The 17,366-nt window shown below is 39.0% G+C and overlaps 2 protein-coding genes across 2 annotated transcripts; one reads left to right on the top strand and one right to left on the bottom strand.

Annotated features, from left to right (window-relative positions):
- Window positions 1–3,871: 3,871 nt before the first annotated feature.
- On the bottom strand, window positions 3,872–10,824 carry LOC122658634 (uncharacterized protein C57A7.06). The gene is made up of 11 exons (XM_043853674.1): window positions 10,395–10,824; window positions 9,778–9,955; window positions 9,212–9,687; window positions 7,536–7,757; window positions 7,030–7,359; window positions 6,557–6,907; window positions 6,385–6,465; window positions 6,192–6,275; window positions 5,713–6,084; window positions 4,814–4,945; window positions 3,872–4,538 (listed from the first exon to the last, which is right to left on the bottom strand). Exons 1-11 carry the CDS (start codon window positions 10,719–10,721, stop codon window positions 4,374–4,376), a joined length of 2,718 nt encoding a protein of 905 aa, XP_043709609.1. The 5' UTR covers window positions 10,722–10,824; the 3' UTR covers window positions 3,872–4,373.
- A 2,160-nt stretch (window positions 10,825–12,984) lies between these two features.
- On the top strand, window positions 12,985–15,391 carry LOC122659966 (O-methyltransferase 1, chloroplastic). Its single transcript, XM_043855131.1, has 7 exons — window positions 12,985–13,165; window positions 13,271–13,440; window positions 13,578–13,698; window positions 14,238–14,362; window positions 14,495–14,623; window positions 14,725–14,889; window positions 15,153–15,391. The coding sequence occupies exons 1-7, from the start codon at window positions 12,985–12,987 to the stop codon at window positions 15,222–15,224; spliced, it is 963 nt and encodes a 320-aa protein (XP_043711066.1). The 3' UTR covers window positions 15,225–15,391.
- The last annotated feature ends 1,975 nt before the right edge of the window (window positions 15,392–17,366 follow it).

The raw sequence follows: 17,366 nt of genomic DNA on the forward strand, positions 1-17,366 counted from the left end.
AATGAGATAGAAGCATAAACCAAAGAGCGAGGAATATGTTAATAGCACTTGAAATCTTGTGGAGTTCACAAGCAACTGATTTTAAATACATTTAAGGTACGAACAAAATATTACAAATTACATAGGAATTTTAACAGGGGAGGGGAGAGCACCCATTTCGGGAAAAAGGAATTTTAACAACAAAAATGGAAGCCGAGACAATGTTGCCGGCCATGGACGAACGACTGCTGCACTTCTTCTTCTACTTCTTCTACTAATCTCTCCTTTCTTTTTTTTCTTTTTTTTCTCATTTCCTTTCATCTCACGATCATCAAACCCATTCTCTCCCACCAACAAACCCGCCGGCTCTGCTGCAACTTCAAATTCCGATGATCCTACCAGGCGGATTTGAGGCCGTTTCTTCACCTGAATCGAAAGATGCAACGACGAAGGTGCAGGGTGAGTAGATGAGAGCAGCAGCAAGTCGTATACCGTCGTCGTCGCCCTCGCCGTCGCCTGCGAACACATACTACCGGCGCCGTGAGAGCTGAGAGGAGCGGTGAGGGGAAGGGTTTGGTAAGAGAGAGAGAGAGAGAGAGAGAGAGGGAGGGTTAGGGCTTATGTTAGAAAATCAAAACGACTCGAAGTTCCAAAGGTTCACGGAGGGGGAGGAAGTAGATCCACAGAGAGGAGAGGAAGAAGACGATGAGCTGGGTTTTGAAACTCTTAGGGTTTTGTTAGTGCAAACCGAACTGGGCCAGGTCAGTTTTGGTTTGTCTGACCGGTCCAGCTTGGGTTGCCTCTCAAGGGGATTTTGGGATTGGAGGGGTAAAAATGAAATTAAAATAAATTAAAGATAATTTGGGGTTTTAGATAAAGCGGACCTGTCCACATCATCAATTAATGGTAGTTTTTAACTGTTTGGGTACGGTTGATAGTAATTTTATAAAGTAAAAAAGCGCGAAGATATTTTTCAAAACTTGGGTATTGGATTTAGAAGGCAAACTTAGAGGGAGGGGGATGATATTTTTTGTTTTCATTAATGATTTTTGTTAAATAGGTAAAAATAAAAAATACACATGATACCAAAGAGAGCCTAACACCTCTCATTTTTTGGTTTCTCTCGGCTCTTCCCCTTTTCTTTTTGATAGTCTCCATCTTCCCTGGAGAAATGAAGCTCAAACCCTAGGCGAAGGACTCCATCTTCCCATTTGAACGACGAATGGCGACCGACAACGATGAGGCTAACCAGGTAAGCTCTTCTCCTTTTCTCTCTCTTTCTCATTTTCGTTCTAAAACCCTAACAAATGGATTTTGTTTTTGGTACAATATGCATGTCTTGAAGCCTAAATACTCACCCAAGAGGCTAGAGGATTCACTCAGTAAACTGCAGAAGGGAGTGTACGATAGAACAATTTTTACACTTATGAGGGCAACAAGGTCATTTCATTTGAAAAGAAAAACAAAGAGAGAGTACACGGTTTTGGATCGGGTATCAGTCACCTTCAAAATCGATACGAATTGATCCATATTGGACAGTTTTGTCCCTGGTTTTTCTGAAAAATCGAATTTTTTATTATTTTACCTTGATCTATACCATTTTACCAATATAATATCAGCACGACATCGGGATCAATGGCTAACGATACCCATACAAATCATCTGATACGGGTGATCTGATATCAATACCTCAAACCATGCCTCCCTGGCGTCTTAGAGAATCTTTTCCCAATAAATAAATGGGTGAGGATTCCCCACAACATCAATGTGGGGTGGGGGGGGGGGGGGCAATCTCCCAAACCACATAAATGGCAGCATAGATAATGGTATCACACACATGGAGATGGAGCCCATAGGTTGAGACAAGTGAGAAAAAAAACTCATGTAAAAGGACTGTAATACACTGGCATTGTGAGGAATTTTTTTCTAAATAAAAATACATTCAATAAAATGAGATAGACATAGACCCATGAAAAGGGTGTGACCCCAGGGAAAATTATCTCATCAGGTTCTTTGCCCGGTATACTTCCCTAGTGCCTCTAATAAGAGAGGGTGAACTCCACCCGGGCAAGGGGTAAGGTGATCATTTCTGCCCCCTATGAGAGGAACCGAACAAATTGTACCAGGCAGGGACCTGAGGATAAAGATCCGTGACCCCAACAGTTTGTAATACCATACGGTGATGCCAACACATTTTCCTAGATGTGTATACAAATGTTTCAATTTCAGAGCAGGTACTATCTGATCCATTTAGATCTAATTATAAAAATATGAATACATAATAACTTTAGGGGGAAGTTTTCATACACGGCCCTGTAAGTATGCACGGTCATGTCCCCTCTCACAAAGAGTTGGAAAAGTCATAAACCCCAACCCATTAATTAATGCCTTGAAACTTCCACCCTCTCACATACACGGCTTACACAGCCATATATGAAAACTTTCCCCATAACTTTATAAATTATGTTTTACAATACTAAAATACCCTTATACAAGACATTAAATAAGAAAAAAAAAAGATTCATGTAAACATCTATATAATTTCAGATGACACTTCAACACCAACCCTAATGAGGTATCAATTCAGATAATGAGAACCAAACACCACTTTCTAGATGTGCAACTCCACTCTCCAATCTCCACTAGGGATATAAATAGATAATCGAAGAACTGTATTTGATTCATATTTGTAATTATTTAAATGAATCTATATTCAAAAAATTACGATTCATAAACTAACATAATCCACTTAACAGATAATCGGATGGAGATACGCGGTATGTTATATTCAATTTGAATTCGATCCATTTACATCCCTAATTATGGGGACTGGGATGGGGATATGTGCAAGATTAAGCACACCTGAGGATTTTTATTCGATTTATAAGTACCATACAACAATTCAATTGGGATCTGAATTTTGTCGACATGTTCAAATTAGCTTCTATCTATCATCAAAATTTTAAGGGAAAATCCAACATCCCTACGTACAGCAAACCTAAAAAAAGAAACTTTTGTAATCATGTTGGATAATGACTATAACAGTTTCCTCTTTTAGATTTGAAAATTTTCACTTCCCTCCCCATTAATTTCCTTTGAAACCAAAGAGAGTCATTAATGAGAATTGCATAAAAAAAATCCCACACATATGACACAAATGTTTGACATTAAGTCACCAAATTCAATTGTTTACCCTTTCACCTATCCTATACCCTCCAATGCACCCTCTAGTTTGTCCCACAGTTTTCAATTCCTAATTTTACCACTTGCCAAATTTCGATCATGGTTTAAGGAATCAATATCGGATCAGCAAGATCGGTGGAGTCAGACCGATATTGATTCCTGACCAATCCCCGAACAGATAAAAATGTAAAAAAATTAATAATTTTTTCAAAGGAAACAAGGATAAATCTGTCCAATCCGGACTGATTCAGATCGGTATCAACCGAGACAGATTACTAAACCCTGATTTCTATTGATCCAAAAATTGACATAAGCAAAATTCCTTAGGATCTATCCATTCACAAAACTACAACCTATCCAAACTGTCACCACACAAAACTGCGTCCATCCATGGGTTCCTTGGTGAGGTGGCCATAAGCCAAAATCGACCTATATATAACTCCAATTTCTAACCAAATTTATGAAAATGCATTAATTTTATTCTTCATACACTTCCAATATTTGTTTGGGGAGAAAACAACAATGCTGTCCATCCCATGGATTTGGTGAGAGAATAAATGTAAACAAGCTTTGTTTAAATTTAGATTTCCCTGAAATGGATGAAATTTCTAGTTTTCTTCCTTAAAAAATTGACTACTAAAACTGGAAATGAAAAAAGAAAAATTTAATATAATGAACACTCCAAGATAAGATGCCAAGTAGATGCATAGTACTCAATAGTAGGACTACAAATTTAAAAAATTGGCGTGTGTTGTTTCAACAATTTTAGAAGAGAAGATTTGCAAAAACTTTTTCAATTTCTTGAAATACATAGAGTGGCTCCATGGTTAAATTATTGAGCTACAAGAATACAACCTTCTTTTCTTTTTCATACTTCTAGACTTGTTATCCATATCATTTTTGGATTTAAAGGATAAGAATAAAGCTGAACATATTTGAACTCAGATAGCTCTTATCACATACGGCTGTAATGATTACCTGAGTGAATTGAGATGGTTAGTCATTACCTTGATCAAATTGTGATAAGCATCAACCACCAAGTATAGCAGACAAACCATCAGAAGGATTGATTTGGAGCAAAAGTGAAGGGGAAGGACATACTGGATACGGGCACCATCAGCAGAGCATCCTCCTTACACCTACAGTGAGCTCAATTTGAGAACGAATAGACCACATGATGATGACTTCAAGACAAACAAGATTAGAAGCAGTCAACTTTTCTTTTTCACTTGCATCTTGGTGGCTTTCTCACCCCGACTTTTACTTCTCTTCGCCTTGGGTGCCCGTCCACTTTTCTTCTGTTCCTCACCTTTCTCATAAGGATTCACCTCCTCAAACTTAATTGGTTTGATTATGACACCAGGTCTCTTCACCACCTGAATTTAAGGCACCCATAGTGAGAAATGTAACAATGTACAACTCGATACAAACACCTATGTTTCCAAGGAAGCAAGTTATTATTACTGATCATAATAATAATAGTAATAAAAGGGTCATCATGAGTTCATAAATTTAAAATGCCCTATGTTTTTTCCCTTCTTTGTTCTCCCTCACATCTTGTTTGTTACATGCTACCATTTATTTCCATTTTAATTTGGTGGAGTAAAAGCAAAAGAAAGAAAATTCAATTCCAAAGCTCTAACCCACTTACTTCTGGCCGATTAAGTGCACCAACTGATGTTGCTGGGTTGAACTCAGGTCCAATAGGCATTCTAATACTCTGTTCGAAAACTTCCTTCGATGTGTATGGATAGGGCAATGTCTTTGTAAGCAACTTCTCAGCCTGCCAAATAAAATAAAGCAACCCTCAACAACTTAAATGTCATGCAAGAGAAGAGCAGTAATGCACATGAAGCAGGATATCAACCAGTTTATTAATAATATTTATTAGAAAAGAAAAGGATGAACTGAACTAGAGATCATACACATAGTTTGCATTGTGATATTTATTGTCCCCATAGTTTGCATTGTGATAAAATGGTCAATGTTGCAAGAGAAATAAGGATGAAATAGTTATAAAGAATCATTTTTTTAACTTTATTGGATACTAAAATCTGTATCACAATTAACCTCTATGCCAACACTGAGAAAGAAAAGGAGGATGTTGGGCAATCATTTTTCTCCATACAAGACTGCTATTTCCTATTTAACTTCTAGACATATGATACAATGCTGAGTTTAGCGAAAATCTTAAACACTTAATGAAACATAAAACTTGATATTCTCATTGGACTGGATGGTAGATAGGCATTGGCTACTGAAAGTTAAAAGAGACTTTCTGTTAATCTAAGCTCATTTAACTAGTTTCAAGTTTTTGGTTTTTAACCAGGCAGAGGCAAGTCAAATTAATAACTTTAGTAGGCACTGGAACCTGTTAAAGCAAAGTAATTCTTTCTTTTTGGGTTGGGGAGGGGGCGGTGAAGCAAGTAGGATTAATGTAGTCTAGACCATTAACAAATTGTTGACTATAGATTTTGGGGTTTGAAAGGGAAAGAGGAGCACGAGGGAGAAAACAATGCAAATTCAATTCTAAAATCTTAAACTACTCACCTTCTTGTCAATCTTTTCAGAGATAATAACATGTTTAAGATGTGCATCCTTCCTCTTCTTAAGGGCTTCTTCTCTCTTGTTTTTGGCATTTGCATGCTCTTCAAGCATCCAAGGAGGCAAGCCTTTCTTCTGCTGAATATGAGTCCATTGGCCCCAGCCTGGAAGTAATACTGGCTTTTCAGGTTCTGGATTCTCCTCTTTCAGAATTTCCAGCTTATCGTTCTCAAACTCTTCCTCAACATTGTCACCAGCAAAAGCACGGTGTATAAGATCTGCTTGAGATGGAAGTTCATAGCTAGGTTTTGCACCAGAAGATAGAATCCCATCCACCATCTCTTCTTCACTCTCTGAATTGGTGTCCTCATCTACCTCCTAAAGATTTAAAAGAAGAATAAAACGAAACAAAGGTAAGAGGAACAAATAAGAGAGAAGTTAACCATAAATTATGCTGTTATGTAACTAATGGATGAAGGTCAGACCTTCAGCTCCTGACGAGGCAAACCAGGTTCTACCACAACCGAAGACTTGCGATTATTGCCATCTACCTCTTCTCCATTTTTCATCTGGTGCTTATATTGTTACGAAATGAGCGTTTTTAAAAATTAAAAAAAAAAAAAGAAAAAAAAAAGATATTTGTTGCTGAGGAAAAATGAAAGATGAGGTGAAAGCAACCTTTCTCCAGGAGCCTGATGCAAAAATAGCCACTTCAAATGTAGTTTTGGGCCCAGGGTCTTTAACAATATCATCAAAACTCTGTGGATCAGAAAAGCAACAGATATTTACATAGGTGGGGGGACAATGCAAGACAAAGAAAAGATGAAAATAACTCAGAACTCAATATCACCTTAAACACAGGCTGCAGACCAACACCAGACTCTTCATGAAGTGAATTTGGATCAATTTGAACATCCTTTTGTACAAGACTAACATTGTTCTGACCCCCATCAATGTTTTCGTCGGCCTCTAATTCGTCTTCACTGTCAGTGTAATCACCTATAGTCTTTGGTTTCTTATTACTTATTTCTCGGGTATTTTTACTAGCTGTTCCAAATAGCCGTCTACCACTTGAGGTTCCTATTTTTGGATTTTCTGACCCAATAGTATCATCAAGCTGCTCTACCATGGACTCACACTCTCGAAGAGTGAGTTCTGCCTCTCTATAAGCTTCTGCCTTTCTCTTTTTATCTGCATTAACCTGCATAGAAGCAAATCAAAGATAGTTATGGAAAAAGACATCCATGATAACAATCAAAGCCACAGAATATGCCAGGTAGAATCAAGTGAAGTTGAGAGAGGTGAGAATAAATAAACTTTTACCATGAATGGCATCGAAAGCACCCCTGATTTAGGCTGCTCCGCATCTTCCACAAGTTCAAGTGTCTTCTCTTTCACCTTGGTTAAAAGCTTGGATGCCCTGTCCTGACCTGAGCTCAACAAAAGATCATCATCCTCCTCCTCATCCTCATCACTACTACCTTCACTGTCACTACTATCCTTCACAGAATTCATCTTTCTGGTCAAAAGTGCATGTTGATGGAGTTGTTCAGAAATAGCGGCTCGAGTTCCTTCATCTTGGGTGTTTAGACCACGTTCCAAAATACGTTTTGCCCACTTGGAACTGTTTTTGTGTTTCAGCGTCATACGTTCCTGCATTTAATATTAAAGAATAAACATGAGTGTGTATGCATGCACGCACAAAAGAGAATGAGAGGAATAAGAAACTGTAAGCATGATGAAATTTGGCCGAATATTGCAACTAATTATGTAGGATGCAACTAATGATATATATATATATATACATTCTAGACAGAATGTACAATCACCTCAGCTCGTTTAAATTCTTGCTTAATTGCTTGTTCCTTGGCAGCTTCAGGATCCATTTCCATTCTAGCAGATGCTGATTTCAGTCTATCCTTCTTCAACAACCGATGGTACACCTTGGATTTAATGTTCTTGATGTGTTTTGCCTTCATTTCATGACGGAAAAGAAGGCTACGCATTTTAGCAAGACGGTTTTGACGATCTTTTACATCTTTGACTGATATCTGCCACGCATCAGCAGCCAGAGCAGCAAAGGGAAGCGTCAATAACAAGCATATTGTGCATAATACAAGTATCACTCAGAAAGGTGACATAAATCATCCAAAGGACCTAGGAAAGTAGACATCCACACAGAACAGTACTTTAAGGCAGAAGTTCAAAGATCTGATAAAGAAGATTTAATAAACTTTAAGTGAGTTCCTTCATAAACAATCACAAAGGTTTTCTCTCACAGTACTATAACCAAATAGGATAGAGTCTATTTTTCCTTTCATTTGGTTAGGGGGCGGGGGAGAGAAGAGATAGAGAGTAAAGAAGGTTGTTCCAAATAGGCAAGCGTCTGGATTTGTACTTGGGAGATAGACTGTCCTGGAGTATCATCACGCTTGGAGGGAACTTAATCAACCAGTGGATTGCATTGCCTCCAAGATTTCAAAAAATGGAATTGGGAATCGAATCGGTCAGTGCCGATTCCGATCCGAATCGGCTAGATCATTCACGGCCAATTCCAATCCAAATTAGCCGATTCACAATTCTTAAAATTGTGATTGCATCTATGCCTTCTGGGGATGTTAAACTATCATTTACTCTTCTGATTTTCCAGGTGGCCTTTGTAAACTTCTTACAAATAATTCTGCCCAGTGTATTTATTACCGAATGTAAAAAAAACTTCCCTCATCAATGAAATTATCCTTACCCATCCAAAAAAAAATTTGTTCCTTTTGAGAAGCTAAAAAAGTAATACTATTACATATTTCTGATTTTAGCATTTAAAAAGCAGAGCAATTGAATTAGTTGTTTGTTAACAACCTCGCCCCACCCCCCCAACCCAGGGAAGGAAAAGCAGAACACAAAATTTTCCATTTGTCATTTCTCTTCTCTTTCCCATCTCTTCATTCCCTTTTTCTTGTTTTGACCTCAGTTTTCCCTACCTTGTTTTGTTTGGATCCATGTAGCCGACCCCATTAAGTTGGGATAAGGCTGGGTTTGTCGTTGTTGTTGTTGTATTGTCTCAGAAGAAAAAGCAGAACAACAAATGCAAATAACAGAAACATTCTCTTCTTTTTCCTCCTGCTCCTCGGAAAAAGTGGACAGATGTGACTTTAAAAGAGTATAATAATTTGGCAGTGATGGCCATCTAAACTTCCCAAAATTCCCGAGATACTCCTCTAGTATCAGAAAGAACTATTTTGTGAATGTAACCAGACAACTAACAATCGATATAATCAAGTTTTACAGAAGTGCTTTTGTGCTAAAGAAGATTTACCAGAAAGCGCATAGAATATATTATCTAGAAGGAAATAAAAAAAGCAACTGACCAACATTAATTGGTCAACAATTCAAGACTACAAGTAAACAACAGAGGGGCAATGAAAAATTATCATTATGAGACAGATATCATATACTACAATTCTATACAGAAGATCAGAAGAAATAAATTTTTGACGGAGCTCCATACCTTGTTGAGCTCAAGAAGCCTTGAACCATCCTTGTTGTGCGCTTCCATAACCTTGGCATCCTGAACTAGGGAAGCAATCTTCTTCTCAAAATCAGTTTTAGGTTCAAATTCAGATGCAATTGCCCCCACAGTCGAATACCCTACATTTATATCTTCATCAAAATACAGAGTTGGCGCTTCCCGATGCTTTTTGACTAACGGCTCCCACTTAGTGATCTCCTTCTTTGATTGTTCATACACAACTTTCCTCTCCACCCTCTCGCGATCAACTTTTGGAAGAGGAGCCTTAACAGTCATAGACTTTTTGTCCACTTGATGCACTCTCTTTCGGATCTTGCTGTAGCCAGGCATCCCCTGGATACTTTCTAATAGATCCTCAATACTTAAGTTTCCATCACCATCAGTAGCACCTCTGCTCGGATTGTACTCTGATTCTGGGTGTGCCTCCGATACAACATTGTTCTTCCTTTTTTTACCTGAAAAATATTTATATATCCTATTCTCCTCAGGTGTCTGATTTTATATAAGAGGACCCAAAAAAAAGATACATCTTTACAACTCCATACCTTCAAAGGCCTCACTCGAGAGTCCAGTAATTCCTTGCAGCATCTTTGCATGCCTTTTGTCGTCATCTTCTTCAACTTCATCATCCAATCGATCTGAACTATCTCTACTTCTACTCCTTTCACCATTATCATTATCCTCATAATCCTCATCATCATCTTCTGATGGCAAATTCTCATCCTACATAATGTGTACATTGTCAATGAATAAACAGAGTATAAAAGAGCATTGAACTATATAGAGGAAATGTTTTAAGGATCATTTACTGTTAGTTTACTTCAATCAATAACAGATACTCCTTTTTGGAACAAAGAAGCCAACAATCTTATTTTCAATTTAGTGAGCAATTATTTCTTTCAACTGATAAACCACCATTCCATAAAAATCGTATTGTAATTAAATCAGCATCCTGACTAAGCATAAATATAAGTAGAGCAAAATATTCACGCAGATGGAAATCAAGCGATCTCAAAACTGATAACTTTATCAACCTTCGGTAGATGAAACTACTAGAGAGAGAGTTTTAATAAAAGGGTTATGTAATCAATGGCGGAAAACCTGAGAAAACGGGATAAGAAAGTAGAAAAGGAAACAGACAAGGAAGAAAACCCTAGAGTACCTCAAATTCGTCTGGAAGCTCGTATTCGAGGTTATCAACAGGATCGAATCGCCTATTCTTCTTTGACTCCTCTTCTGGCTTACGCTCTTCGTACTCATACACATCATTATCGACAATTCCATCTGAATCAACCTCTTCATCATTATCGAGCTCACGTTTCAACGCAGAGGGCAAACGAGGACCAGTCTTTTTGTGCTCATCCTTCTTCTCGTTGAAGTTGCTATGCTTCTTCGGTCTCTTCTTCTTATCTACAGTTAGAGATTTGGCCTGTAACTCATTTCGCTTCTTATCGCTCGCATCCTTCCTCTGTTTAGTATCCTCTCTCATCCTTCACTTCTTCTCCACCATTTTCTGTGTACGAACGGCCTTTGGCTCCGACGGCTGCGAAAGGAAGAGCGAACGAACTGTTTTTCGGCAACAATTCTTCTCTTCTCAGGCTTCTGCTATCGATGCTTGGTTACAGATATATGTTTAACCTGATGGATCAACTGGCCTGATTAGAACGTTCCCATTTGTGTAAAACGAATTTTAAAACGTTATTTAACCTATGGGTTTTTCTAAAACCCATCCCCAAACCCTAGTAAGGTCGGGAACGGCAATCAAACGGATTCGGATGCGTATTGATATTAAACGTGGCATATGCGTCATAGATGTAGTTGGAATTTAAGCTAAAAAGTACCCATGCATAATTTCTTGGGGCCACCCGCCTGAGGCTCAGTAGGGCCCAGAAGCTCCCGGTTCGTGTGTGGTGCGGGGGTCATATACGAGCTCAGGGGGGATTTAGTCTGTCTAAAGTCGGATACCCCTCCTGTCTCCAAAAAAAAAAAAAAAAAAAAAAAAAAAAACCCATGAAGTTGAAACCAATCCTAAGGTTAAATAGTGCTTGCATATTAAAAGCATTCTACACAATCACACGAGGGAGAGGATCCCAAAGAGAATCCACCAGGGCTGCAATAGGATCGGGTTGGACCGGGTTTTTTAAAACCCCAGCCCAACCCTGAGTCTCCTTAGTAGAGCTAGGCCCGGTCCGACCCTGACTCAGGGCATGGAAAATTTTACCTTAACCTGCCCTCATGGTCAGGTCGGGCTAACCCTAATCATGGAGTGGGAGAAGGGAGAGATGCATGGCTTGGACTGAGTTGGACTAGATCAGTAAAAAAATTATCAATTTTATATAAAATAACACTATAATAAAATTCTCATCAAAAAAAAAAAAACACTATAATAAAATATATATCAATTATTATCTTCATATATAATATATTATATAGCAAAATACAAGGCCATTTAAGTTTATAATATATAAAGTATATCAATATATATTTTAAAATATAACTTAAAATAGGATCAGACTAGGCCGGGCCGAGTTCATCCCGAAACCTCAACCCTGGCCGACCCAACCCCGACTCAAGGCCACAAAATTTCCAGCCCTGACCTGTCCTCAAGCCAATATCTCAACCTAGGCTCTGTTTCGACTCAAGGCGGGCCAAGACGAGTTCGGGCTGACAAGGCGAAACTTGTACCCCTAAAATCCACATTCCAACTCAAAAGCCAACATTGTCACCACTTTTACTCCCTTTTTAAAGCCTACATTGTCACCCCCTTCAACTATGTCCCTTTTTCATGTACACCCCCTCATCTTTAAAACCTGTCAAACACACCTCATCATCGATTGAAAGCATATAAATTAGTTCATCAAACTAACTACCATTTAGTTTTAAACGACAATACTCACCCAACCATTTTTTTAGGATTAGATTGCCAAAATTAAAAGTTTGAAGATGAAATATAAATACAACTACCTTTTCAGTTTCTGTTTTATAATTTTGAATTCTAATAGAAATTCTAGGTTCCTAATACTAGTCTGACTCTGAAAAAGTTTTAATCATCAAGAGATTTTTAATTGATTGCTGTTCTGAAACCTGAATGCCTGCATCGATTCTGAATTTTTTGGGTTGAATATAGTTTCCTAGTTCGAGTAAGAATGCCTCATAACTTGAGATCCAGCCATCAGATCTGGATCATGTTTTGCAACCTATTCCACCTCTTGAATAGACCCTTCGAACAGAGTTTCAGATTCATCCAATATATCTTGAATAAGATATTCACATTTCTCTAAATCTGTTCTTTTTCCCTTTGCTCTGGAAATTGTCATATTTTGAACAAATCTAAGACTTGAAAATTAAGAGGTGAACTATAGAAGTCAGAAAAACCTTCTTTTTTAAGTAAAACAGAGAAGGATTTTATTTCGAAAATGCTCTTGTGCAGCACCCTGCCCGCGCTGCACTTGCAGCGCCAGACACAGCAAAGCATGCAAAGACCGCCTTACCCCTGATCGGGCAAAGCGCTCGGGCAGGGGTAAGTAGGGGAAGTGGATAGTGAATAGTGCTAACCAGGTTCTGACCGGGCCCGGGTACGGGTAGGAGAACTGCGGCTATTGCAGTACCGCTCAAACGCTAGCCGGCTCCAGCTGCCACCACTCGTCCACTCATGTGGGCTGTGCGTACTGGGAGCGCAAGGCTGAGCTCCCGAATGGTTTACAGAGAGCAGAGTAACTGGATTGGTCACGAGACTCACGACTCACAAGCAAATGGAGTCCTTGTTCGTCCTCCCGGCAGCGGCCGTTACTCTTGTGCGACCCCAACTGTCTCGCCTCTCTGCAAAGAAGAGGCATGGCCGATTGACAGCCCAGCTCAGAAACCATGATGATCCACTCCTCCAAGCGGCCATTGACGCTGCTTCTCTTCGATTTGAAGAAACCTGTAAACCAGGTAAGCGAAACGTTTTCATATAATTTGCGAAAATTATATACTCGCCTTACAAGAATCAGCCTTATTCTGCTAATCTAAACCTGTAATTACTCCTTGCACTTGCAGAGCCTCTGTTTCTAGACCCATACGCCGGTTGCTTAATTGCTTCTGATACGAATGAGGATATGAAGCAATCCCCATTGTCTAGTGCATCCCTCCACCACTATTGCCTATCTACAAAGTTCATTGATGATAAGTTGCTTACTACTATCAATCAGATGGAAGGGCTTAGACAGGTACCTCTGCCTATCTATCTTCTCTATCCAACGTCCTCGTACAGACTGAGTTGCCCAAATCTTGCCATTACATATCTGCATAGAAATTCATAGAAGAACATGGTTACGTCTATGATTTCTGTAATAATATCCTGCAGATTGTTCTGTTGGCAGATGGTATGGACACACGGCCGTATCGGCTCAATTGGCCAAATTCTACCATAATATTTGACGTATCCCTGGACAGAGTCTTCCGAACAGCTGCTCAAATGCTTGAAGGTGCGTGCCTGTGTGTGCGGGTGGATGTCTTTTCTGATTGTGTTTATTATCAAATATTTCCTTCCTTGGTTTTTTCTTCTTCCTTTTCTTTTGTGACTGCATCCTTAATTCCTTGCCTTCGGGTGTTATTTAATTTAAAGTGGGTCTGGAACTTCCTTCATGACCCGTGGAATTTCATCTTACTGCCACTTGGTATTGCTCTTCAGTGTTCCCTGCATTTCTTAGAAGATGGCAGCAGAGTCCAAGCGTGTGCAGCCCTTTTCTCTGAAGCTATTGTAATGTGTATATTATCCAATCTGATAAAATTAGATCCTTATCCCATATACCCTTCCATCAAATTGTAAATTTCCACCTTCATGAACTTATTGAATTGGGAGATCATCAACAGAAATATCCTCCCCCCCCCCCCCCCCAACCCCCACTTCATCCCCCTTCAACTGTTTTTTACTTATTCAACTTGTGTACACTTCCTTTTAGGCTTTTCCAAAGAAGTCATTCAACACATCCTCACAGTTTCTTTTCCACGAAAAATAATTCAGGTGTTGGGGCTAAGATTCCAAGAAATTGCTTGTTCCTCCATGTTCCGTATAAGTACCCTGATATACAAGAGATCTTGCAAGGAAAAGGCTTTATGGGTAACCAGCCTAGTTTGTGGATATTCCAGGTAATCAAATTCATTGTCAACACCATCAACTAGTAGTCACCAAAGTCTTCTTCCAAGTATCTTTCTTTGGTTGTTCAACAGTGTAGAGTATGACTAGATGCTTAAGTGGATTTTTGTTAAATGATTTTGCAGGGATTGCCTGTGTTGAACTTGGCAAGTTTTAATGAGATTTTATTCATTATCAGTAGTCTAGCGATGAAAGGAAGCCTTATTTTAGGAGAACTACCCATTTGGTTGACTGAAACTGAAGTTGGAACCAAGGTTAGCTGGCAGGAGGCCCACTACAGTATTTTAACATTCTATTGCTTGCAATTCCTTTTCAGAGAACGACAATATCTATTACTTTTACATGTCTAATGCAGTCTACTACGCAGAAATGGATGGACAAGTTGTTCATGAGCAATGGTTTCCAGGTGGAGATGATCAGCTTTGAGGATGTCGCAAGGAGTGTGGGCAGGGATCCACCATCAGGAGGGTACAAGAATATACTTTTTGTTGCAGAACAATTGCGGTTGTCTGATGATCAGGTAAAACTCATGGTAATATTTAGATGCAAAAGCATCATTAGTTATGGTGGTCGATAGAGGAGAAGATGGACAATGGAGGCAAGAAGAACATGCCTTATACAAGGCTGGCTGAATGCTTCCTCAAACCCATGCCACCTGAGTTTTGCCATATTTCCTTTGGTCATGGTGGCTAGTCCTTGGTCCTTAGTCTAATATTCCACAGATATGTACTGATGCTTACGCCTTTTGTTTATGTCTTTGAGTGATGGTTGTTCTCTGTGCAGATGGAAAGTTGGAGAAGAGAATACCACAGGCTTGAGGAACAAGCAGATGAAGAGGGTTTTGAGGAACTGTGATTAAGATTGTGAGTTCCTTATGTGACACTACAATTTTCCTCTCTCCCTTTTTATCTAGAATACATAGCATATTTATATATGCTTGATATTTCAATATTTCAGGCTGATTACTTTTTTATTGTGTTAAAAAATTTCTGGTTTAGATAACTGAAGAGTTGCAATTATAATGGCATGGACCAAAATGAAATGAAGCTAGATTATTCTATTAATGATCTTAATTGGTAACAAGAGAAGTCGAGGAAGTATCATGGAACAGGATAGCACATATTCCCATTATCTTTGCAATTCTCAGCTATTTATAAAGATGGGTGAGTCGAATGTCACCTCCCTGTTGCATGATCACATAGCATTTGTCAAGGCTGAAAATTTAGTGTCAGATTAAAGAAGCTGTTCCATTATATGACCTTCCCATGGGTGATCACATGGCGTCAAGTTGGAGGTCATGTTTAGGTCAAAAAAAGCTCTCTCCTTTTGCATTCATGTGTCTGTGTTTTGAGATGGTTGAATGGAATATATTTCACTTGTGGACAGATGACGTATTACAGTTGAAAGTTTTGTTTTGGATTAGGAAAGCTCTACCCCCCCGCCCCCAACCCAAAAATAAAAAAAAAAATCCCCAGTGTGTAACAGTACCGACACAAACTAAGAGAGCACATAGAAAATCAAAACATGAAAGAGTGCACTCCTACAAACTCATCTTCCATCATGTGAGGACCTGAAGATCAGGACCATTGGGGCCTGATACCATTCTAAAATAGGTAGTGAAAACCTAAAGTTGTGAAGTGTTGGGTGATAAGCCATGTCCTTCATTGGTGTTAAAATACCCACCTTGTTGCCTGGTCTACTTGCATTTTAAATTGTTAAAGACCAGACACAAGTAGTCTTGAGTTATAGGGTTGATGGTTACATTTAAGTCCCATTTAGTCTACCACTGTTCGTGTGGTTATTCTGTATTGACCAAAGCACCTCCATTTTAATCTCCTTGGAGCTCTTGTTTAGTTGTTTCTTTCAAACAGCAACCTTTTGGGGCTTTGGCTTCTGCAACTGCTTGCGGACTAAACTGCCTCATGTTCACCATGGTGGTTAAACATTTTCTGCCATGGAATACATGTGAGAGAGAGAGAGAGAGAGAGATCTGTAGTGTATGCTTCTAATGTACCGAAAAAAAGAAGAGAGCTTTGGGCTGAGCTCACCAGTATGGCAACTGCTCCTGATAAAGCTTGGGCTTTCCTCGTGACTTTAGTTGTGTTAGTGCTACTTCAGTCCCTAGAAAATGAACCCAGCAGCTTGATACACAGATGTAGATGTCAACAAAATGTCGTCGTATTTTTTTCCTGCCACTTTAATTGGCAAGTCTTTTAGAATGCAAAATTGCATTGCAAACTCGCTGTACAACCAATATCGCTAAGCTATTAACCGAAAAATCTAATAACATCCATGTCACTCCAGGTATAAATAATAAATAATTTCCCAGTTAGGCACACACACTCTCGCTCCATGTCACAACCCAAAGCACTGCCAGACTACCATATTTTGTCCATTGGAGAGGAAACCAAGGAATCATTGCTCATCCGCTGATACACCTGCGACAAATGAACAAACACAAATTTGCATCAACCTATTGGTGCATCATCCCAGGTCATAAAAAATGCAGGCATTTGTAATTTCATATCATTGATGCAAGAGGGGAAGTGTTGGATGGGATCTAACAACATTCATGGCTCCCCACACAGTTCTGTTGAGCATTTTAGTTGTACTGAAATGGATGCTGAAAGTAGAAGCATCTGCAGGCACCAATGATATAGAATTACCTCAAAGAAGGAATTGAAGTTCAGGCGCAAGAGGAAACGTCTTAGAAATGGGGTCCGCTGACTGCCAGCAAGTCTGCTACTGCGAAGTATAGTGTACAAGGAATTGGATTTCTTGCCGAACTCTGAAAAGGGCATACAAAAAATTAGAAAGCTAATCAAACTAGAGGCCCCAGGAAGAGTCTACAGAACATGAAAGAGCTCCACTTGAGCAGCTTGGAATTCATAGTTACAACAATAAAATGTAACATAAAATAGAAACCCTGCATTATTAAGTCTAAGTATCCCAAACATTATTTTGAAACATTACACAAATATAAGAAAGAAAAGGAAG

This window comes from Telopea speciosissima, chromosome 4, assembly GCF_018873765.1.
Source record: "Telopea speciosissima isolate NSW1024214 ecotype Mountain lineage chromosome 4, Tspe_v1, whole genome shotgun sequence".
NCBI classification, from domain to species: domain Eukaryota; kingdom Viridiplantae; phylum Streptophyta; class Magnoliopsida; order Proteales; family Proteaceae; genus Telopea; species Telopea speciosissima.